The 25285-nt window shown below is 40.4% G+C and overlaps 1 protein-coding gene across 2 annotated transcripts in view; it reads right to left on the bottom strand.

Moving 5' to 3' along the window:
- HIBADH (3-hydroxyisobutyrate dehydrogenase) overlaps positions 1-8857 on the bottom strand; it is a 250170-nt gene extending 241313 nt beyond the window's left edge. Inside the window, exon 1 of one of the 2 annotated variants that reach the window (XM_059885530.1) lies at positions 8705-8857. In XM_059885530.1, the coding sequence (XP_059741513.1) occupies positions 8705-8795 (91 nt within the window). In that variant the 5' untranslated portion in view covers positions 8796-8857. 2 annotated transcript variants of the gene reach the window in all.
- Positions 8858-25285: the final 16428 nt, after the last annotated feature.

Below are 25285 nucleotides of genomic sequence, written 5' to 3'. Positions count from 1 at the left end.
CAGTTTATAAACGGGGTCCTAGGTGAGACCAGGGGGACACTTCCACGGGCTTTCCATGACAACGGAAACAGTCTCAGGACCTTGGGCTAACAACTCCAGGCACTTTCAGAGAAGAGACATTTTCACTCACAGAAAAAGAAAACTGTTCTTAAAAATCTGTATGTAGCTTTTGATTTTATTTTCTTTCTTTTCATAAAAGACTTTGTGAAGTCACACTGGGGCATACAACTCAAGGTAATGCTTTTTGCAAGACAGCAGAGAAGCTCCGCATTAGATGGTGTTACTACTCCATTCAAGAAGTATTTACTGCATGAAGTTCTATGATATGGTCCTTGCCCTCCAAAAGTTCACACTCCAGTGAAAGAAGAAAGCAAAATAATTCCACTTGCCTTTTCTCCTATCATTTCCCAGCTTTATTATTTCTTTTTCTTTCAAGGACTCCAGTTTTAAAACTGTGTAGTGTTTAGTAAAGTGTATAATGACTAATCACAGTAACACTTTTTAAGTTTCAGATCCTCTCAACTGATGGATCCCTGCTCTTCCTTCAACTTAATCTCAGTGTAATGAGATTTCCTAAAAGCAGATTATTTGAAGCCCTAATGCTTAAGAAAAAGAGGTCATCTTGGGTCAGAAGCATGTTTAATTCCTACGAACTCCATGTCTGTCTCTACCATTTCCATTAAAGATGGGTGTGCTTTCTATGCATCACCACCTTACTAGTGCTGAGTTTAACATTCTGGGCATAACAGGAGTCCTGTGCCTAACTTTCTGGTTCACAAGGGGTTTAATGACAGAGAAATGACTCCTCACTGAATTTTTATTTTGATATTAAGTATACTTTGTAAGAGAACTCTCATAAATACTAGTAACTAGCATGCCTGACTACTGTGTTAAGCTTGAAAAGGTATAATTTAACTAAAAACATTAGAAACTAGAAATATTATTATTTAAATGCAGTTAATTTTAACAGGCAACTCACTCTAAGTCAAACAATAACTATGGCAAAGTAGAACCATGATTTATTTACACATTCAATAAACATGAAGCAATCATTTGTACCATGCCAGATGCCATCAAAGACACAAGTGACATACAGTCCTTGCTTTCAACCAGCTTAAAACACAAGAAGACAACTAGGTACACAGACACTAAAACATGAAAGCAAAAGATAGAGTACGAAAAACAATGCTGATACTAAAAGAGAACTTGAAAAAAACAGCATTTGAGCTAAGTATTTTAGGATGGGTAGGCTTTCAAATGGAATGAGAGTAGAAACAAAGGGAGTTCCATACAAAAAAGGAATGAGTATGCATATAAGTGTATACAAGCAAATAGGAAAGTCAAGCAAACATGAATAATAAAAGTTAATAGTTGTGGCAATTTTATTACATGCCAGACACTGTACTAAGCACTTGATAAATAGCACTGTCATTACATCCCATCATTAAGCCTATCTTCCAGTTCAGGTCCCTGACACTTAGTTTAAATAAAATGCACAGATTCAAGTTGTTGTAATGCCAAGATTCAAATCCAGCCAATCTGACTCTAGGTTCTTCATTTTTAACTGCCATCCACTCTTCCTACAGGACACACACAGAAACAAAAGAGCAAGATTAAGATTGAAAGAAAAAAATGCAACCATAACATGGCTGGAAAGTATGCTATAAACAATTTGACTGTATTTTGGCAATCCACTCCAGTATTTTTGCCTGGAGAATCTCATGGACAGAGGAGCCTGGTGGGCTACAGCCCATGGGGCTGCACAGAGTCGGACACCATAGAGCAACTAACACTTTCACTTTCTGTAAGCAAGTAGCGGTACCACAAACTGAATGTTTGGTGACCCCCAAATTTCTATGTTGAAAAAATAACCTCCAATGTGAGGGTATTTGGAGGTGGGACCTTGAGGCAATGATTATTAGATCCTGACAGAAGAACCCTCAGGATGGCATTAATGCCTTTACAAAAGAGGCCGCAGGGAGTGCCCTTGTCTCCTTCCACCCTGTGAGGACACAGTGAAAAGATGGCTGTCCTTGAACCAAGAAGTGAGCCCTCACTTGACACTAAATATACCAACACGCTGATTCTGGACTTCCCAACCTCCAGAACTGTAAGAAATAGTTTTCTATTGTTTATAAGCCACCCAGTCTGTGGTATTTATTTATAGCAGCCCAAACAGACTAAAACAGGTAGTTACTGAAAGGGCTGAGCGAGATAAATGACCTGATCAAACCCATGCTTTAAAAGGAGAGAAACAGAGCAGCAGTGTACAAAAACTAAACTGTAAGAGCAGCCTGGAGGCAGAAAGACCAATATAAAAGTGACTATCTAAAGTCTCAGTCCATTCCAGCTGCTGTAACAAATAAACCATAGACTGTGTGGCTTGCTGCTGCTGCTAAGTCGCTTCAGTCGTGTCCGACTCTGCGACCCCAAAGACGGCAGCCCACCAGACTTCCCCGCCCCTGGGATTCTCCAGCCAAGGAGATTGTGTGGCTTAAATGACAGGTTATTTATTTCTAACAGACCTGGAGCTGGGGCAGTCCAAGATGAGGTAGGCAACAGATTCAGTATCCATGAGATCCCACTTCCTGGCTTGTAGATGACCCATTTTCTTGTATCTCTGGAGAGCAGAGAGAGAACACAGGCTCTCCTGCCTCTGTTTAGGACACTAATCCCATTCATGAGGGCTCCAACCTTATAACCCAGTTATTTCCCAAAGGCCTCAGCTCCTAATACTATCACAGTGGGGATTAGGATTTCAACACATGAATTTTGGAGGGCTGCGAACATTCAGTCCACAGTTAAGTTCAGAACTAATAAAGGGTGGTGCCATAGAAAATACAGATAGGAAAAATATTTCAAATATAGTAATAAAAGGACACAGTAATAGGCCTCATTATAATGTAATAATGGAAGAAATACTGGAAGAAAAGACTTTAAAAACAAAGCAATAAACTATCCAAAACACAATACAGAGAGAGAAAAAAGAATTAAAAAAAAAACAAAACAAAAACATCAGTGAGCCGTGAGACAGCTTCAACCAGCCAAATACACAACAAAACTGGAATCCTCAAAGGAGAGGAAAGCAAACTGGGGACAGGAAGAGTGTGTGAAGACCTAATGGGAAAATTTTCCAAATCTGATGAAAACCATAAACCCCACGCATTCAAGCTCAATGAACTCCAACACAAGAAACATGAAAAAAACTGCAACAAGACATGTCATAATCAAAACGTTGAAAAGCAACCAGCAGAAAAAAGGCATTACGTACAGAGGAGCAAGAATCAAAATGAGTGAGAAAATAGGAGAGCACCATCTTTAAAGGACTGAAACAAAAAATGACTGTCAAGCTAGGATTTATCTAGCCAGTGACAGTATACGATTATAGAAACCTGCGTATGCAGGGGTATGAGGAAATCGGCAGGAAACGGGTGAATGGATATGTTCTCTACCTTGATTGTCATGATGGTTTCCCACATGTCGAAACCCATCAAACTCTCCATGTTAAAGATGTGTAGTTTATTGTAGGTCAACTATATCGCAATAAAGCTGTTTTTAAAAAGTCAACATGTTCACAAAAAAACAACCAAGAGAAGACATTCCTCAGTCCAAAGATACTAAAGTGATATATCAACCAAATGCAACATGTGAAATATGGATGGATCTGGATTGGGGAGGTGCCAAGGAAGCATTAAGACATTCTAAGGAAAATTATGAAATTTTATATATAAGCTGTACATTAGGATGATATCGGGAAGTTCTAATTGCCTTGTTGTTGTTGTTTAGTCACTAAGTCATATCTGACTCCTTGCAACCCCATGAACTGCAGTCCGCCAGGCTCCACTGTCCATGGAATTGTCCCAAGCAAGAATACTGGAGTGGGTTGCCATTTCCTTTTGCAACCCTGACCTAGGGATCTTTGCATCTTCCTGACCTAGGGATCGAACACACGTCTCCTATTGGCAGGTAGATTCTCTACCGTTGAGCCACCAGGGCAGCCTGCTAATTGAGATAGTGGTAATTTGGTTATGTAGGAGACAGTTTTTAAGAGATTCATGCTGAATCATTTAGGGTTGAAAGTGTCATGGCGTCTGCATTTTACTTTCAAATAATACACACGGGATATGAACATATTGGAAAGAAATAAAGCAGACCTGGCAAAAGGTTAACAACTATTGACACTAAGCAAAGAGTACATAGATGTTTGTGGCATTATTCTTTCAATACTTTATGTTTGAAGTTTTTCATGAAAAAACACAGGGGGAAAACTTACCAAATCTATATACAAAAAAAAAAAAAATCAAAAACATGACCAAACACAAATAACTAGGAAGAACACTTGAAACACAAGATAGATATAGGGCTATTTTACTTTATATGCAAATAACTTTAAAATCTATAAGAAAAATTTAAATAACCCATTGTTTTAAAGTATGCCAAAATCACAAAATGACAGTTAACAGAATATACCCAAAAAAAACTTTTAAAAAATGTTCAACTTCTGTCATAATTAGAATAATGCAAACAAAACAACATAGTATCATTTTTACCTATCAGCTGGACAAATGTGTTTCTCTGATAAAATGCATAACTGGTTATTCCTGATAAAAACATATACTCTTGTACACAATAGAATTGTATTTTATATCAATCCTAGACAGCAATTTGAAAAAAAGATCTACATTTGAACCTTACTATAAAATTTAAATTTAAAATGTGCATACTCTTTGAAACAGTAATTACATTTCTAGGAATATACACTATATGTAAGGGGTCAGCACACTTTTTCCTAAAGGGTGCGGGGTAAACAATTTCAGTTTGGGGCCATAGGCCTCTGTCACAACTATTCAACTCATCCACTACATTTTCAAAGCAGCCATAGACAATATAAAAACAAGTAGTTGTGCTTATTTTCCAATATAGCTTTATTTACAAAAACAGGTTCAGCTGTTGGGCCACAGTGTGCTGACTCCTACTATATATAAACTCTGAAAAACACAAAAATGGGGATAAAAATCAATGCTAAAACAAAAGATAATGATAAAATAGATCCAGCAAAGAATTAATTTAATTGGTATTGCAGCAACCATTAAACAAACATTTTAGGTTTACTCTCCAAATCCTTTCCTCCCGGACCTAGAGTCAAGCTCCACATTATTTAAACCACTTATGTACTGCCATCTCTCTGAACTGACTGTTCACAGACTGGTAACACTGAGTAAAAGATTTAGAGAAGCTCTGAAAAATATGAACATGTACTAGGAAATGAAATACAGATTAAAGAAACGATTGTATCTAATCAGCAAACCTCTGTGATTCTCAATACCACCACATAGGAGGAAGAAATAGCCAGAAAATTTGGCAAAGTTAAACTCTAAATTGATAGCTGTAAATTTACAGGTTATGACCTCTTTCTCCAATGGGACATGGACAAAATTACCCATATCTTGTTAACACTGTGAACCCAAATCAGGCTACTCCAAGTATAAAAATGCAAAAATTGGTAAGAGGTTAATTATTTTATATTTCCAAAAGTTTTTTTTCCCTTGCATCAAAGTAATTCATTGTAGAAAACTGGAAAATATGAAAAAGGTGCTTCCCTAGTGGCTCAGTGATAAAGAATCTGCTTGCCAATGCAGGAGACACAGGTTAGATCCCTGGGTCATGAAGATCCCCTACAGAAGGAAATGGCAACACTCCAGTATTTTTGCCTGGAGAATCCCATGGACAGATGAGCCTGGTGTGCTACAGTCCACGGGGCAACAAAGAGTCAGACATGACTTAGCAACTGAACAACAACTAATAAAGTCATAAGGGAAAAAGTTAATTTCACTACACAAAAACAACCAGTTAGCTTTTTGTATAGCCCGACCAGTCTTCTGAATGCATTTTTTACATTATATCATGAGACATGTTGTATATACAACTTGGTGTCCTACTTTATCACATATTATGTCATGAGCATTCCTTTTGCTTTAATGCTAATTATTATTAGACTAAGAATAGTGACTCTATAAAGGCCTTTATTATTTGGATCAAGTTATTTTAGAAATACAGTTGACCTCTGAACAAGTGGGGGTTTTGTGATGCTCCTCACAAAATCCAAATATAATTCGTAGTTGGTCCTCGACATCCATGGTTCCAAATCTGCAGATTAAACCAATTGTAGTACAAATTCATTGAAAAAAATCCATTTGTAAGCTGACCCTTGCAGTTCAAACCCATTTTGTTCAAAGGTCAAATGTATTTTCCTTATGTAATTTTAAGGTCAACTTTTGGTCCCAAGGTCATGTGCAGCTTCTCAGAGCTTCATGTGCAACCCTAGAAGCTAATATAAAGAGAAAAAAAATGCCATTAGTCTTATTTACACAAGGAGTTAAAGCAGATTTCATACACACACAGCGTCAATAATAAAGAAATGTATTCCCATATCTGTCTATAATTCTGGCTAATTTTCCCATTCCAGTTTTGCTCAGGTGGTCACTTTAAGATGATCTGTTACAAATTTATTTTTACTTGTACTTGTTAGTGAATCACAATGGCTGTAGAGGGTCAACATCTGTAATTTTTTTGTCTGTACAAAGAAGTCTGAAACTAAATTTAATTGCCTTTAAGATAAAACACAAAACTTACTTTTATTAAATGGTGATGCAATAGTAATGTATGGCTAGTTTAATGCTTCTCATTTTTTTATTTCCTTTTTAATGCTTTAAATATTAAAATTAAGATATGCTATTAACCAGTAACTACTAGATCTTATTTTTTTCAAACTGTACAGTAAATAACTGTACAGATCTTTATAATATTACCATCCACATGATATAAACATGTTGAACATAACATGGAGGCAAACAGCCTACAGAATTTAGAACACTAAATAATGTTACTATTTGAACTTGGCTGTTTTTCTTAATGTCCCTAGACTCCAAATTGGCATGTAATTTTTAAGACTCCAACATCAAAAAAGTTAACACTTCTGTAGTAAATTAACAAAAACATTTAAAACAATTCAAGAGTAAAAATACTGAAGCATTTTAAACAATCATCACACACACATCAAAAAAAAAAATTCAAAATTTGTCATATATCTATATTATTACAATGTATTTGGGTAAACAACATTATATGCCAAAGTAGTCTATCAACGTTTCAAGGTAGGCCTTTCCAGTCTAGAGAAGCATTTATTATAGTCAAAGGCCTCTGACTCCTCTTCCATGAATTTTAAGAACTTTCGTAACTCTAAAAGGTACTTCAAGGGTTCATTAAAATATCATTAGAACACCTTGTAAAACCACTAAACAGCCACATATGCCTTCTTTGACTAATCAAAACTGAAAGAATCACACATTCATCTGAAAACTGGTGCTACATTTACTACTGCAGAAAAGTGTTGGGTTTTTTTTAGTATCTCCAACATGGGAGGCATTGTCTGTAGTTCAATAGATGTAGATCAAGCAGTGGTTATACTCAAGTTTGACAAATTCTGTGAGTTTGTATCTTATTAGTGTGATTCTGTATCAGACATCTGTTTTCTCTCATCACAGGGAGCTTTCTTTTTTCAAACCAGAGAGGAAATCCACTCTTCTGCTTAGGTTTTTACTGAGGGATAGAAAGGGAGTCTGTTAAGAACTCAATTCTCAGCCTGCTATATTTTTTTTCAGTGAGGATCAGAAAAAAATTAATACCAAGGCTTTCTCAAAACTCTCAAGTATGAAAGTGTTAAACAGTACACTGTCAAAACTAAAAAATTTTACAAGAAGACAATGGCAGTGTCCGCACAAATCAACCAATTTTTCAGTTAAACAGGAATCCTGCTGTAGAAGAAACATGCAGGAATCAGGAAGAACCAAGGACTACTTTCTAGATCCTGTTGTAATATCCTAATTCACTTATCCGAGAGGCTTTAGGTTCTTTCCTCTGAAAAATGAAAAGACTATTAGTTCTCTGTGGGTCTAAAAAAACCTGTTTCTTCCTAAATCGATGGTTAGCTTCCATAAGTTATAATGATACGGAAGGTGGAAGGGGACGGAAGCAGGATAGCGTCAGGCCACAATTTTAAGGACACAAAGTATTCTGGTAAATAAATTGACAGAAGTGCCATCTTCAGGTGGCACAGTTACAGAGAACTTGGAGGGCTGGGGGGAAGGGTAAGGAGCCCGCCTGGCCACCCAAAGGTGACTTAAAACTTTGCTGGAAAGACTGATCGTCTGGCTTGTATAGACTCCATTTGTGTAAAAACATCTGAAACAGTTAAGGTAGTTTAACAAAAATCAGGTCCTGCGGCCAGACGGCGCGCCCACCCGGGGCGTTGAAAGGCCAGCCAGCGCTGCAAGGCCAGGGGTCGCCGGCGTGGGTACGGGGTCGCCCGTGGGGCTGGGCCCTCCAATTGTCCTCAAACTCCTAACTCTAAAGAGGCACGAATCGGACCCAAACACTCCTCCCTTTATCCCAAGCTCTTCGCATTACTAAGTCCCAGAAGGATGCTAATCCCTATTCATATAGATCCAGGTGGGGAGAGTTCAGAGACGCACTGGCGGCGCGAGCCGCGGCCGCAGGAAAGCCTAGGCCTTGGAACCAGCCAAAATGTTGGGTTTTAAGCCCCGATCTAATCGCAGCGCCTCCGGTGAAAAAAACCTCTTCCGATCAGGGAGCGAGAAGCGGGCGACTGGAGGAGGGACGGGGGAAGAAGGAGCGAGGTCCTTACCCGCTGCAAGGCTGGCCACTGCCGGAGGCTGCCGGCGGCTCCAATACCGGAGGCCGGAGGCGGCTCCACGGAGCCGTAAGGAGGCTGCCATGCTGCCCCCGCCCCGCCTCCCCACAGTGACCTCCGCGCCTCCCCGCTCACCCACTGACTGGCAGGGTGCGTGGTACGGCGGGCGGGCTCGGCTGCGGCGTGGGGCCGCTGGCGCATGCGCTCTGCTGCTCAAGGCGGGGGGGGGGGGGGGGGGACACCTACCCAGGAGGGGAGGAGCACGGAGCCGAGAGGCGTGGCCCGGCGGGACAAGCGCCGTCAATCACCTTACAGACAGGGAAAGAGATCAATCAGAAATCCCAGGTCTCTCCGCCCTTTGTGAACCACCAATAGGAGGGCGCATACCTCCATGACCCCGCCCCCCAAGTTCCTCCCTTATTTACGGACTGCGGGTTGGAATCTCGTTTACCAAAACGCAGAGGGCGTGTGGGAGGCGGTGGCTGTCGCTCAGCGCCTCCTTGCCACACCTGCCCCTCAGAACTGCCTCTTCGAGTGTTATAACTGCACGTGTTGCTTCCATGCAGACAAGGACGGAACTTTGGCTCGCGGAAGCTGCTGCAATATTTAAGCAAGAGCAGAAATTCCCATGCTTTCCAAAAACAGTGATCCCGTTTTAACTTCAATAAAACGTGGGCCTCTTGATGTTAACATTTGTGTTTTTAGTGTCTATTCATTGCGCAGAAATCTACCATGAATGCAGTAACTTTACCAGATTCAGTTTATTTTAATTTGCCGAATAGATTCTCCACATATTTGAAAAATTGTAGGAAAACAATACTGTTTTCTTCGAAGTATAGAATTGCTAGGAACTTGCTCCTCAAATATATATTTCTCTAATGTTTGAAAATTCTGCATCCATTTAATTTAAAGAAAGCTGAGCTCCAGAATTGATGCTTTTGAACTGTGATGTTGGAGAAGACTCTTGAGAGTCCCTTGAACTGCAAGGAGATCAAACCAGTCAATCAAAAAGGAAATCAGTCCTGAATATTCATTGGAGAGACTGATGCTGAAGCTGAAACTCCAATATTTTGGCCATCTGGTTCGAGAAGCTGACTCATTGGAAAAGATCCTGATGCTGGGAAGGATTGAAGGCAGGAGGAGAAGGGGATGACAGAGGATGAGATGGTTGGATGGCATCACCAACACGATGGACATGAGTTTGAATAGGTTCTGGGAATTGGTGATGTACTGGGAAGCCTGGCACGCTGCAGTCCTTGGGGTCGCAAAGACTCAGACACAGCTGAGCAACTGAACTGAACTGAAAGGCAAATGAAAGTGCAGAAAGTATGTTTGTGTGTCAGAAAGGAGATGTATTCATTCTTCTATCTGTGCTTGGTGTACATATTTGAATCTCTGAAACCTTTGGCGATGATTACAGGGCTTCACTTCCTCACTAACCCCATGGAAGGTTTGGCAGCCATGGACACCCAAAACAAAGACTTGCTTTTTGTTTTTTGTTTTTAATGGAAAAGTAGTACAGAAGGACGGAGAAGGCAATGACAACCCACTCCAGTACTCTTGCCTGGCAAATCCCATGGACGGAGGAGCCTGGTAGGCTGCAGTCCATGGGGTAGCTGGGAGTCGGACACGACTGAGCGACTTCAATTTCACTTGTCACTTTCATGCATTGGAGAAGGAAACGGCAACCCACTCCAGTGTTCTTGCCTGGAGGATCCCAGGGATGGCGGAGCCTGGTGGGCTGCCGTCTATGGGGTCACACAGAGTCGGACACGACTGAAGCGACTTAGCATAGCATAGCATAGTACAGAAGGAAGGGGCTTCTCAGGTAGCACTAGTGATGAAGAACCTGCCTGCAAAGTCAAGAGAGGTAAGAGATACAGTTTCCATCCCTGGGTCAGGAAGATCCCCTGGAGGAGGACATGGCAACCCACTCCAGGATTCTTGTCTGGAGAATTCCAGGGGCAGAGGAGCTTGGCAAGCTATAGTCCATAGGGTTACAAAGAGTTGGACAGGACTGAAGCAACTTAGCACACCGCACAGTACAGAAGGAAAAAGAGTGAGAATAGACTAGGGCAATAGAAACCACTCCCCTGAATTCATTTTATTTATTCATTTGCCTAGGTTGTTTTTACCCAACCTTTTGATCTATGTAGCAGAATCAACAGATTTGACTTTTTTTAACCTCCACTGTAGCCACACATAGTTCAAAGTATCTAAAGGAACTGGATGATTTCCAAGTATGCTCTCTCAGGGTTCTTGGCATGGTAGCAGTGTTTCCAAAAACTGGTACAGAGTGCAAGGTCGCTGTTTATAACTGATAGAGAAGCAGTTCCTTTCTTTGACTTTTTCTCCACCCCAGCCCTCTACTCCACACAAACCAAAACCAAGGAAAGGAGTAAGATAGGAAAGAAAACATTATTTCAGCCATGGGGACAGTCTCCTAGATTTGGGCCCCCACCCAAATCTACTTACTAGTTTCTGGAGCATTTCCTACTTGATCATCTGTTGCTGGTTTACTTAGGTTTCAGCTTGAATAGACCTCCTGCAAACAATGAACTACAATTGTTAGTACTACAATGTAGCACTACAGGTTTATATAATTGTTGACATGCAGTCTGCCTTTCAACTATGTGAGCCTACATAGCAGAGGTATTTAGAAAACAGGCCCACATATCAATTGATCTCCCAACTCCTTAAGTTTGTATCCCAGTCCTCTTGAGACTTTATATCCAATCAGATGGATTTTTGTCTTTTTTATTGTGAGCTACAGTGCTTGTTTCTCTAAATTGTTTGTAGGACTCTCTTCTCAGAAAATGAATCTTTCTTTACAAAAGTCCCCTCTTATTAACTGCTTTCTCCTAGGACTGAAAGGAAAAGAAGAAATAACTCAGAAAGAAGAGGAAGCAGACCTAAGGTTGCACATGAGAGCTTTTTAATTTTTTTAAAAAACGAAATGAATGTGCTGGTTTTGAAAAGGGACTGAATGGCATTGAAAGTTTGATTTGTTTTGCTCAACTAGGACCAGGGGTAAGTTATAATTTCTCCATATTCCTACATCATGTAGTTTAGTATAGTTTCTCAAAAGCCCTATGTTGCTTCATAAATTAAGGCTCTGAGATTTTCATAAAAGTTTTCCCATAAGCACCTTGATTTTTTAAAGTAACTATTCCTATTTAAAGGTGCTTACAGATCTTAATGTATCTGAAAAAACAGTTACTCCTGTGTCTGGCTTTACTTGATTGCCTTCCTGATATTTTTGCTGGAAAGGCCCTGTAACTTCTCCCTAAGTCACTGCCGTGTAGTTTTGCTTGAAATTGTGTTTTAGTGCATTATGGGATCTTTACTTCTGCTTCTGGGAAAATGCAGTAGATGTATTTTTTCTCTTTTCCTCCCACACAGTACAACTGAAAACTCTGGACATTACATCTAAAATAAACATACTGAAACCAAGTCCCTCTAAAACCAAATTCCCTTAGTAGGTCTATGATTAATCTCTCTATGCAGAACTTTATTCCGTTTCTTATCCTGCCCCTGTACCCCTCAAGATTGAGGAGTGTCAAAGAAAAAGGGTGGGGGGAAGGGAGAGTTGAAACTGATCAGGACCCTGAAGGGTCTTCCCAGGTACAAAAGCCCCTGCATGTCCCCCATTTCTTATTTGAAAGGAAAAAACTCTTTCGTTTCCATGGCCTTCATTGGGTTCTAAGGAGCAGGCTCAAGCAGTTAATGAATGATTAATCATAGGAATCCCTCCTAACGGGGCATTGATAACAACCTGATGCAAATCTTTGAGTTGCTCAATAGAATGTAAGACCCTGACCCAGATAGAGGATGGTGACTTACGTGCTGACTGCAAGCAGGCAGACCCTAGACTGGTTGAAATCAGAAAGTTGAGATTCCTGAAATGTTATCCTCACCATCAACTGATGTGAAGGTCCACAAGCTGATTATGCATTCTATAGCCCTCTTGCCTAATACTGTCTTTAAAAAGCCTGTCTGAAAGCCATCAAGAAGCTCAGGTGTTTTGAGCACTAGCTGCCTGTTTCCCTTGCTTGCTGCTAAGTAACTTCAGTCACGTCGGACTCTGTGCGACCCCATAGGCGGCAGCCCACCAGGCTCTGCCATCCCTGGGATTCTCCAGGCAAGAACACTGGAGTGGGTTACCATTTCCTTCTCCAATGCATGAAAGTGAAAAGTAAAAGTGAAGTCATTGAGTTGTGTTCGACCCTCAGCGACCCCATGGACTGCAGCCCTCCAGGCTCCTCCATCCATGGGATTTTCCAGGCAAAAGTACTGGAGTGGGGTGCCATTGCCTTTCCCTTGCTTGGCACCCAGCAAATAAACCCTTACTTTATTGCAAATACTCACTGTCAGAGTTTGGTTTTCTGCACAGTGAGCACACAAGTCCTTGCTCTGTAACAATAAGAAGACTCTGAAAAGTGAATAAAAGAAGGCATACTAGCTAGAGACCTCAAGATCCAAATAGGAACACAGAGGCAAGTTCTTGGATTTTCATTTAGCATTTTATATCACATACTGGGTACTGGAGAATCCCAAAACCAGAAACCCCGAATAGCCAAGAAGCACAAACCCAAATGCCCCGGTAAAAGACTACTCTTGTTAGCCAAAGGGCCAAAAAAAGGGGCAGCCTAGCAAGATAGAATGGAGAAGGCAATGGCACCCCACTCCAATACTCTTGCCTGGAAAATCCCATGGACAGAGGAGCCTGGTGAGCTGCAGTCCATGGGGTCGTGAAGAGTCGGACACAACTGAGCAACTTCACTTTCACTTTTCACTTTCATGCCTTGGAGAAGGAAATGGCAACCCACTCCAATGTTCTTGCCTGGAGAATCCCAGGGATGGGGGAGCCTGGTGGGCTGCCGTCTATGGGGTCACACAGAGTCGGACACAACTGAAGCAACTTAGCAGCAGCAGCAGCAAGATAGAAAACCTTTAGAAAATAACCACACTACTGCAGATACCATATAATAAAAACCTACAGCCCCAGTCGCACTCACGCCAGTAAAGGCCAGGTGAGGAACCAACTTCCACACCCTCAAGGCCATAATGAGACACCCCAACATCTTAACAGCCCAATCTCTCTACACTTCAGCTCCACTCGTGTGTTTCAGAGAAAGCCAAGTAGAAAGGCAGGATTTTTCCCACTGCTGGATAGTAACAAGTACCCATTCACACATTCTCCCCTATCCCCAAGATGTCATTGGAAACCACGTGGTGAGCCTTCCATCCCCACCTGACAGTCAGAGTCAGAGGGGCCATGTGGAATGACTGGACTTCCTCCACCATCAGAGGTAAGGAGGCCACCCCTCACTGCCATGGTGTCAGTGGAGGCCACCTAGGGAACACTCCTACCCTTCTAGGCTAGGGGTATATCAGTGGAAGCCCAGTGGGGAGTTGAAACTCCCACTACCACTTAAGAGCAACGAGGAGCCCTGGCTGCCCCTCCACCCCCGCCAACAGGTATCAACAGAGGCAAAAAATGGAGCTTAGATTTCTATCCCCACCAGGCATTAACAAAGACAATGCCCCTCTCCATTCCCTCACCAGAGCAGTGTCAGGAAAGCCAGCTAAAAGAGGGGATTAAAATAAGATCCAGAATGTCACAATACCCAAAGCTTTCAGGCTTCAATAAGAATTATTCATCATACCAAGAACCAGGAAGATTGAAAACTAATAAAATGTCAATACAAAGGTGACAGAGAAGTTAAAATTATTTGAAAAACATTTTAAAGCAGCCATCAAAAAATGTTTCAATAAGCAGTTAGAATACCCTTAAATGGAGGGGGGGGGGCGGATAGGGCTTCCCTGGTAGCTCAACTGTAAAGAATCCACCTGCAATGCAGGAGACCCCAGTTCAATTCCTGGATCAGACAGATCCCCTGAGAAGGGATAGGCTACCCACTCCAGTATTTACAGGCTTCCCTGGTGGCTCTCATGGTAAAGAATCTGCCTGCAATGTGGGAGATCTGGGTTTGATCCCTGGGTTGAGAAGATCCCCTGGAGGAGGGCATGGCAACCCACTCCAGTATTTTTGCCTGGAGAATCTCCATGGACAAAGGAGCCCGGCAGATTACAGCCCATGGGGTCGCAAAGAGCCGGACGTGACTGAGTGACTAAGCACATTAGCACAGTAAAAAAAAAAAAAGAAGATACAAGAAAGAAATAAATGAAAAATTTGGAGTTGAAGAATGTAATAACTGAAAGAAAAAACAAACCCTCAAAGAATGAGCTCTACAGCAGAATAGAGGAAAGAATCAGCGAGCAAGAAGCTAGAACGGTAGAAATTACCCAATCTCAACAACAGAGAAAAAAATATTCTGAAAACAAAACAAAACCTTGGCTTCAGGGATCCATGTGACAAAAGACCTAACATTCATGTCCTCAGAATCTGGGAAAGAGAGGGGAAAAAAAAGCTTTCCCCAAAAAGACCCATGCTATCTAATCATTTTACATCTGTCTCCAAGCTATTTTCTTACTCACTCACCTCCACCATAAAATGATACTGTCTCTCTTGCCAGATCACTCTGAAATACCAGGTTCTTTCTTTCTCTCTCCCTCTCTCATTCTCTTTCTTTTCCACAACAATAAATAAGCAGTCAAGAAAATGGTAAAGTCTGGTTAAGAAACGATACCTAAAGGTACCTTCAAAAATTGTAACAGCATCAGGTTTAGCTGAATGAAGCAGAGAGGCCAAATAATAGCAGTCTGGTTAATCATCGCATAAAAAGTCTAAACATAGACAAACCAGGATCATTATGGCAACTCTTGAGTTATCAAAAACCCAGGCTCCTCTTTTTGTTTTACTGTCTGCCACTGGTATCTGGCTTCATGCTTACTTCACCATCCAAGGTGGCTGCTGGTGGTCCCACATAAAAGAAAAGGAGGGGAAAAGGTAAAGAAAAGGAATATGCTGGTGGACGGTCATTTTCAGAATTCTTCTTTATAAGCCACGCCACAATTTCCCTTCCCCACTGGCCACAACTTAGTCACTTAGCCATTCTTAGATGCTTTTAAAAAATTGGCATCAGAATGCCTTTTGAACAAGTCATGCATTCTCCAATATTCATGTCATGTGCTCATATAATCTATTGACCCTTTCGTGACCGAAGATGCAGTGCATTACTTTGATTCTATATCCAATATATCAATTATAACAAAAATAACAGAGGTTTTTGGTTTTGCTTTTGTTTATTTAGTTTTGCTTAAGGCTATAATTACCAGAGACCCATGACATAATTTTGGTAGCCTTCAGTCACTTTGATGTTTCTTAGATTATTTCTGTATGGTCCAATTCATCTATGAAGACCATAAAGCTGTGGTTTGGAGTCCCAAATGCATATTAGAACTTTTCCAAAATACTAAAGCCCAGGGCTCAACTAAAAGTAATTTCTGGGGTGAGTCATTGAGCATTTGCCTTTATTTTTTAATTTTCTCAAATAGTTCTGCCACAGAATGAGCATTGATAGCGGCTGCCTTATAAGGTAAAGCGATCTAAGACATGAGAGATGTTCAGGAACTAGTCATGCTGGCAATGACAATGGGCATAGGGAGAAAGGGACAAGTAGGAGAGACGTCTGGGAGGTGAAACTGATAGTACCTGTTACTTCTGAAAACTGAAGGAGATTTGAAAGAAAGGGACTTCCCTGGCAGTGCAGTGGCTAAACTCCTTGCTTTCATTGCAGGGGGCACAGGTTTGATCCTTGTTTGAGGAACTAAGATCCCCACATGCTGCATGGTGCAGCCAAAAAAAAAGAGAGAGAGAGAGAGAAGTAATAATCGAGGTAGATTCCTAGGGTTTGACTTAGGTAACTGGTTAGACAAAAATGCCATTTCCCACAATAGGGAACTGGGTTATTTTGAGTTTGAAGTGGATGTGTCCAGGGGCAGTTGGCCAGATAGAGAGTTGAAGTTAGACATATATATTTGGAAGTCATGGGCTAATGGATGATAATGAAAGTCATGAGTGTAGATGGGGTCCCTCCGAATATTTCTAGAGTGGATAAAAATCCTGAGAACACTCTAGGGAGTGGAAGAAGAATTAGAGCATGTAAAGGCCAAGAGGGAGAGTCCAGAGAAGACAGGAAATGAGGGCAGAGAGATGTCAGAGAAGTTAAAATAGAACAGTTCAAAGAAAATATTTCTAATGCCAGTGCTTATCAAGTGAGAGATACGATAAGCACAGAAAAGTCTTTGTAGGCTTTTGCAACTAAGAATTATTGTCGCCTTTAGTAAAGAAGAACACTTGCAATAAAATGATAGGGCCAGCTCACAATACACTAGGGGACAATGACAGATGGCAAAATGGACAGAGACAATGAATATTGTCTTTTTTTTTCCCCCCAGGAAACTTGGCCTGTGAAGGAAAGGAGAAATTAGAAGGAAGTAAATTCAGGGAATTTTCTTTTATTGAAGTATAGTTGGTGTATAACATTATATAGGTTTCAAGTATACAACATAGTGACTCACAATTTTCACAGGTTTTGCTCCATTTATAGATATTTAAAATGTTGGCAATATTCCCTGTGCTGTGCAATATATCCTTGTAGCTTATTTTATACCTAGTAGTTTGTATCACTTAATTCCCCGCCCTTGTATTGTCCCTCCTCCCTTCCCTCACCCTGCTGTTAAGCACTAATTTGCTCCCTGTATCTGTGAGTCTGCTTCTTTTTTGTTACATTCATAAGTTTGCTTTTTTTTTTTAGATTCCACATATAAGTGATATCATAAAGTATTTTTCTTTCTCTTTCTGACTTACTTCACTTAGGGTAATGCTCTCCAGATCCACCCATGTTTCTGGACTCCAGTGACTTGCCAGAAATGTTTAAAGTTGTGGAGTTAAGAATTCCCTGGTTGTCTAGTGGTTAGGACTCCACATTTTCACTGCCCAGGGTGCATGTTCGATCCCTGGTCAGTGAGCTAACATTCCTCAAACCACATGGCATGGCCAGAAAAAAATAAATAAAGTAAGGTTCATGGAGTCAACATATTCTCTCCCTATTGGCAGACCTACATGGAACTTAGAAGGCTGCTTCATGAACATGAAATCAAACACGGAGAAACCAATGAATCAGCTGTCTAGTGAATGCCGCTTTGTGATTGTAGTGACAGGAAGTACTCAAAATCAGATGCCTAAATCTCCTATGTTTATCTTCACATTAGAAGTGGTCAAAGACTGATGCTAAAACTTCCTTTTCCCTAGAGAATGGGCAGTTCCAACACTTCCCTCTGTGATTCTTTGTTTCTTACCCCGAGGGCTAGTCCAAGAGAGTGTTGCTTGCCTTTAATGAGATTTTCACCTATTTTGAAAGAAAAGAAAATAATATCTCTCTGGATTAGTGGCCTTTATGGGAACAATTGTGTTTGTTCTGAGAATACGGCATTTGTTATTTTTTATGGCAAAACATCTTTTCCTTTACGCCATGATGGTGGCAAGAGACTGGTGGATCTTTTTCACACTCGTCTTTGGTAAATTGAAAAGTTAGCAGCACTTCATTGGGTCCTCTTTTATTTTTTTTAAACTGAGTCATAAAACCTAAAGGCCTGGAACTACTATCCTATCCACCCAGAGGAACAAACACTGTTTTGATTGATATGTTCTTAAGATATCATAATGATTTCAAACTGGTTACACTGTACCTTCAAGCAATCTTTCGGGTGATTCATTTTTTATTCATTTTAAGGCTAAATTCTTAGAGGTTTTATTTTATCTCATTTACAAGTTAACAGGGCATATCTTTATAATCCTCAAGTATTTAGAACATCCTGTAAACTTACTTTCTAAGAACACAAGAAGTATATCTTATTACAATAACATCTACCATTTCTTGAGCATATACTGTATGCCAGGCACTGTGAATTCTTTATATAGATTAAGTAGCCCTTTCATAACTCTATGAAGTAACTGTAATTATTATTTTCATTTTAAGATGAAATCATTAGGACATAAAGAGGTTATTAATCTGTCCAAGATCACATAACTAGCAACCAGACCTAAAACTAAAAGCAGGCGTCTGGTTCCAAAGTCCGTTTTCATATTATGTCTCTTGAAAAATCAGAGGCTGTCTTCTCATTGGGAAATTAAACCTGGGTTTTTTATGATAGTAAAACTAATGAGGCCTAGTATATTTTTGAATATTTGACAATTTAAAAACATTCAATGCTAAACCTAATTCACCCTAAGCATAGAAATACAAAAGTAACTTGCATTTTCTGAGATAAAAAATGAAAATATTTCGATAATTCCCTTTATCCCTTTTTAATCTTCTGTTTGTGAACATTTTGTTCCTAAAATAACTTCTGACTGAAGCTTTATCAAGAACAGTATTTCTTAAGAAAGAAGTTTTTCCGTGTGCTGATACTAGTTTTTTGTTTTGTTTTGTTTCAGCAGAATTCCTCCTTTTAGCCTACTCTGTCATTGTGGCTGGGACAAGACCAGCCTTTATCTCTCTATTTCCTTTTCTGGGACATGGCCTTGGGTTCTGTTCAAGGAGGGTCCTGTCTCTCTCCACCAGCAGAGAATTCTTAGAAGTTTGTGCTTGGTTTCCTGTGAACTTTGCCCCATGTCCCCTTTATCTTTGCTATTTTGCTTTGTATCTTTTTGCTGAAATCAATCATAGCCATGAGTATGACTGAGAGGTGGTCTTGGAGACCCCATGAGACATGATGTAATACACAGAACCCACTAGAGGAAGACTTGAATGTAAATGATTTTTGGTTTGATTTTCTCTCTTAAGAGAGTAAGAAGTGAAATCTCTTGCTACACCTAATATTGCAAAATGTGGTTGGGAGACCCAAAGCATGAAAGCTGAGGCTCATGGTACATGGAAAATTGGCAAATGATACAGACTTCTCAAAAGACACCCACTTGGAAAGGTACACTGAAGAGAAGTCATTGGAAGAAGGCCAAGGAAGTTTTGGAGGATTCAGCATGCCAGAAAGACATCAGTCAAGGGCCAAGCTTGTAAGGAGGACTTTGAAAGGATGGCACTCAGTCTGCTGTGTTAACTCTTTTTTTTTTTTTTTTTAATAACTCAGTTCAGTTCAGTTCAGTCTCTCAGTCATGTCCGACTCTTTGTGACCCCATGAATCGCAGCACGCCAGGCCTCCCTGTCCATCACCATCTCCTGGAGTTCACCCATATTCACGTCCATCGAGTCGGTGATGCCATCCAGCCATCTTATCCTCTGTCGTCCCCTTTTCCTCCTGCCCCCAATCTCTTCCAGCATCAGAGTCTTTTCCAATGAGTCAACTCTTTGCATGAGGTGGCCAAAAGTACTAGAGTTTCAGCTTTAGCATCATTTCTTCCAAAGAACACCCAGGGCTGATCTCCTTTAGAATGGACTGGTTGGATCTCCTTGCAGTCCAAGGGACTCTCAAGAGTCTTCTCCAACACCACAGTTCTAAAGCATCAATTCTTCGGCGTTCAGCTTTCTTCACAGTCCAACTCTCACATCCATACATGACCACGGGAAAAACCATAGCCTTGACTAGACGGACCTTTGTTGACAAAGTAATGTTTCTGCTTTTCAATATGCTATCTAGGTTGGTCATAACTTTTCTTCCAAGGAGTAAGTGTCTTTTAATTTCATGGCTGCAATCACCATCTGCAGTGATTTTGGAGCCCCCAAAAATAAAGTCTGACACTGTTTCCACTGTTTCCCCGTCTATTTCCCATGAAGTGATGGGACCAGATGCCATGATCTTCATTTTCTGAATGTTGAGCTTTAAGCCAACTTTTTCACTCTCCTCTTTCACTTTTATCAAGAGGCTTTTTAGTTCCTCTTCACTTTCTGCCATCAGGGTGGTGTCATCTGCATATCTGAGGTTATTGATATTTCTCCCGGCAATCTTGATTCCAGCAACTGGTGGCATACAAATAAAGATCTGGTAAAACAGGTCTAAGCCAAAGTCCTTGAGGGAAAACCAAGAACATGAGGCTGGAGCTTTCATACATAACTGTCAAGTCCAAAGGTCTGCACTGGACAGTGAATGAGAAAAAAAAACAGAAATGGGAAACCAAACAGGAACCTGATTGAAGTAAAACCCACTGAGGGTTTTGATCAGAGGTGATTGATTCCAAATGCTACCCAAGGGATGCCCAAGGCTACCCCTCCTGATCTGTAGCTGAGTTAAATGCTTGAAAGTGTACAGTCAAGATGAAAATGCTCTCCAGGTGCCCCCACAGCATGACAAGGGTATCTCAGGGAAGAATGACTGAGATTGGTCGTTGAGGTGTCTGCTTGCCTTAGAAAGTCAGTGCCATGACATTACTTTGTTGCACACCTAAAAGTAACACAACATTGTAAATCAACCATATTTCAGTGAAAAAAAAAAAGTTTAATAGCCATGTTTGCCTAGTGGCTACTGTATTGGACAGTGCAGCTCAAGAGAAGGCCCAGGAGGTCCCTTGGAATCTGACTATGGCCAGACCAGTCAGGAGGCTAGACACGCTGTGATGTACTCTACCTTTTAGTAGGGGTAAAAGAGACTGATGCCTCCAATGCCATTGTTCCAAGAAAATGTCTGGGCAGGTGTCCTGATGTATGCTCAGTATTTTCATACAGACTAATGCCACATGAGGGTCTCCTAAGTGGTGCTAGTCGTAAAGAACCCCCCTGCCAATGCAGGAGACATAAGAAATGCAAGTTTGATCCTTGGGTCAGGAAGATCTTCTGGAGGAGGGCATGGCAACCCACTCCAGTACTCTTGCCTGAAGAATCCCATGGACAGAGGAGCCTGGTCGGCTATAGTCCATGGGGTCTCAAAGAGTCGGACATAACTGAAGCACCTTAGCACCTACTCATGCAATGCCAGATAGCCTTAATTAGAATAGAAAAGTAACTCCTCACATGAAGTTCACGTTTAACCCCTAAAGGCATACCTCAAAAAGACCAAGCACTCTTAGGAAGTTCAGAATGAAGCCTCGAACAACTATTGCCCTTAGAAATTAAGGGCAAAGCTTAATTCTTCCAATGGTTAATTCTAGGTTTGAGTGTGCTTTGAGGCCAAGGAGTCAGAAAGCTACCCTATCTTAGAATGTCCATTCAAAAACCTTTACAGTCCTGCAACCTCAAAAGAATTGGTAAACCTATCCAGTGCCACCAAAAGGAAATTTCTGCCTCTGTCCATGCTCAGCAGAACTCTGGGAACACCCAGACACTGTGAACTGGGGATAAGGAAGGCATCCTATGTGACTATAGCCAGTTACATGTCCCAGTAGACAAATCTTGGATCCAGGCCTTTCTTCTGTGCCAGGATGCAAGCTGAGAAGGCCACTAGGGCCTTTTCAAGAGAACTAATTTGATTCATTAGGGGCTCCAATAGTCCCATATGCAACATAACTTCTTTCATTAATCAGACAAAGACAAAGGATACTGACGGCCTAAAGATAAGTCAGTGATCCCCAAGGAGCTATTATTCCCTTTCCTGCCCCTAAGGCTGTTAGTCATGCAATTTAATCGTAAACCTTCCTTTTTCTCTGTGTCCACCTCAGAGTGAGGGGGCTATTGGTGAAAAGTTTATACATCACCTGTGCCTGCTCACACAGCACTGGCCACTCAACCATGCACCTGCAAGATGGGCATCTTGAGTGGCACGTGTGGCATCTTGGACCACACACGTGCAAAATGCAGTGGAACAGTACAAAGCACCGAATATATTTCTTTCCCCTTGGAGGGGCACAGACTTGTAATCCTTCCATAGGCATTTCAAATCCAGGTCCAAGTCTACTGGTCATCACCTCTAAACTCATGGCCAAGAGACTATGAACCAAATACTGGGCTATTTCAGTTTTAGGCCAACTTATTAATAGGGCAGTTAACCCTAATAGAGCAACCTTCACACTATGTAACTTTTCTGATTCTGTTCAACCAGTATTTCAATACCTACTGCAATTATGGGTTTCACTCCAAGTAATTCTCTGTTACTTACTTTGATCACCACTCCAGCAACCTACCTAGAAGAATTTCATGAGTTCAGGAGAAGCTTCAGGCTTTTTGAGACCTGCATGATTGGACTCTGAAGTCTGAAATATGGCTAAACGGTATTGTTTTGTAGATGATTCCCATGAAATTTCAGCTTTGTTTGCACTCTGCAGTCCTTCAGAAATGTCATCTTTTGCTAGGCATATTACAAAAAACAGATAAACCAGAATGTTCAGGATTGCTGTCCCTTCCCTGGAGAATACCAATATTTACTCTAAATTGGTTAGGTTCTAGAAGAGACAGAATGTCTGCAGTATTTTAACTTGATCCCCTTATTAGCAAGGAAATATCTGCTGCTTATCTAATCAGTTTAATCAGGCTTTCTGTGGGTTTCTTCCTGTAAACTTTTTTTTTTTTTTTAGGTTAGAAGGATAATTATAAGTTTGGATTGTTACAGTAAAAAGAAAAAAGCTGAGGTGTTTTGAGAAAGTAGTAAGATTTTTTTTTAAGGCAAAAACCTCACTCCATGACTTAATTCAGGTTCTATATATGATCAAGTGCCATTTCTTAATGGATACAGTGAAATTATACTTTAGCTAAGACAAAGAAAATGGATATGTTTTCTTTTAAACCATGTTGCTGCTGCTAAGTCGCTTCAGTCGTGTCCGACTCTGTGCGACTCTTCCTGTAAACTTTACATTGTTTCTTTGCAGCCAATCAGTAGTAAGGGGAAGTTAAGCCTAATGAATTCCACTTTGGAGTTTATAAGCATTGTGCATGCATTATGACGAGCTTATTCTATATTCTCTTAAAGCCTGGTGTCTTGAAGGATATAGTCCTATTTCCCTGAGGATTGTATTCTAAAGAATGGGGTAATCTAACAAATGATCTATTCTATATCAAAGGGGAGAGTTTCCCATAAATTATATCTTTCCAAAGGATATATCATGACCATTATGGGCAGGTTTTACTTTGTTGCTGCAAAAGATAAACTTTTTTCTTTGACAGTAATTTTATGAGTTAGGATAATTTTATGAAGGCGTAGTAAAGAGGCATTGAGGAGGATTAGGGTGGGAGTAATGGTCATTAGTTTTCCTGCAAGACACCCATTTCCATTTTCCTCTCTCCCATTCCTAACAGCATCCTAATTTGGGTACCGGTATGACTCTTTTCATGTACGTCAGGGGAAACCGGCACACCCAGCTCCAGAGAAAAACTGTTTTGAATTAAGGATAATACCATGTCCCTTCCTATAGTTACTGGTGCAGGAACCCAGGCCTACGCTGGCCTGTTCACAGCACTCCTCTGGCCCCAGGGACTGGTTCAGGAAGAACATAATAAACCTGTTTGTGCTGATAAGAAATGAGAAGAGACATGAAGAAACTTCTGAGAAAGAGTTTTCCTTGTTCTTCCAAGAGAATCACAGGAAGAAATGCTCTTTCTTTGGACACTGAGGAAAGCGTATACGAAGGTAGCATTTTGCCGTAAGAAAAGCCCCTGTGAGGATGGATCCAGCAAACTGAGGAATAATAGTTCTGGCAGGCTGGACTAGACTGAACCTGGTGCCCACCTTCTCTAGACTTCCATTATGTGAACCAGTGAGTTCTCAGTTACATAAGCCAATAAAAACTAAGTGGAATCTGATTTTCTGTTACGTTTGGGGAAAAGTATCTTAACTAAAAAGGTTGAGTTAGTTTTAGTTTTGTTTCATTTTCAAAATATCAAAATATTTTAAGGCTTAAGAACAATTTTTACAAGCAAGCATGTGGTAAAATTCAAGCAGCATAAAAGGACAAAGAAAATGTCCATCTCGTTTCAGAGTCAACCACAGAATAAGCTTCACATATATAAATGTGTGTGTTCTTGTTTCTACTCAGATAGAGGCACAATGTATACACTGTTCTAACATCTTGCTTTTTGTACTTTCTATATCCTGGAGGTTATTTCAAATCATAAAAATAGATTTATTTCATTCTTTATAAAGACTGTATGGTATTCTATTGTATAGATATACCATAACTCCTTTAACCAGTTCTAATTTTTTGCCACTATAAATAGTGATGAAATGAACATTCTTAAATTTAAATATTTGAACAAAGATATGAATATAAATCTGAGGATAAACTCCTAGGGTGGAATATCTGGGTCAAAAAGTTTATACATTTTACATTTTAATAATTATGGCCAAAATAGAATCTTTTTAGAAGGGATGTTTGGTAATTGCTATTAAGATATAAAATGCATATGTTTTTTGATGTTCATATTCAAATACATTCTTTTTCCTTGTACTTTACCAATTGCCCAAAATTATAGTGCATTTTAGACTGATAACTATTTAGACCACAACTTTATTTCAGTTTTTCTGGAGTTTTTAATTTCTTTTTTGTTTTCTTTTGGGAAAAGGAATATACCTTCTTACCATATCCAAATATCTTCCAACACCTTATTTATTCTATCTACAGTGTGGAATGTATTCTTTTCTTATTACAGATATTCTTTTTGGCCCCCACTGAGTTCTTACTCTAATTTGGAAAGACATTTCTAGACCTGCAGCGCTCGCAGTCCTTTGGGATTTCTGTTTGCTGAAGCCTGGGTTAGGTCTGTGTTGTTTGAACTCCAGCTCATTTTCTTT

This window comes from Bos taurus, chromosome 4 (genome assembly GCF_002263795.3).
Source record: "Bos taurus isolate L1 Dominette 01449 registration number 42190680 breed Hereford chromosome 4, ARS-UCD2.0, whole genome shotgun sequence".
In the NCBI taxonomy this organism is placed as follows: Eukaryota; Metazoa; Chordata; class Mammalia; order Artiodactyla; family Bovidae; genus Bos; species Bos taurus.
The sequence above is the reverse complement of the archived record's forward strand: the minus strand, read 5'-3'. Positions and strand labels throughout refer to the sequence as shown.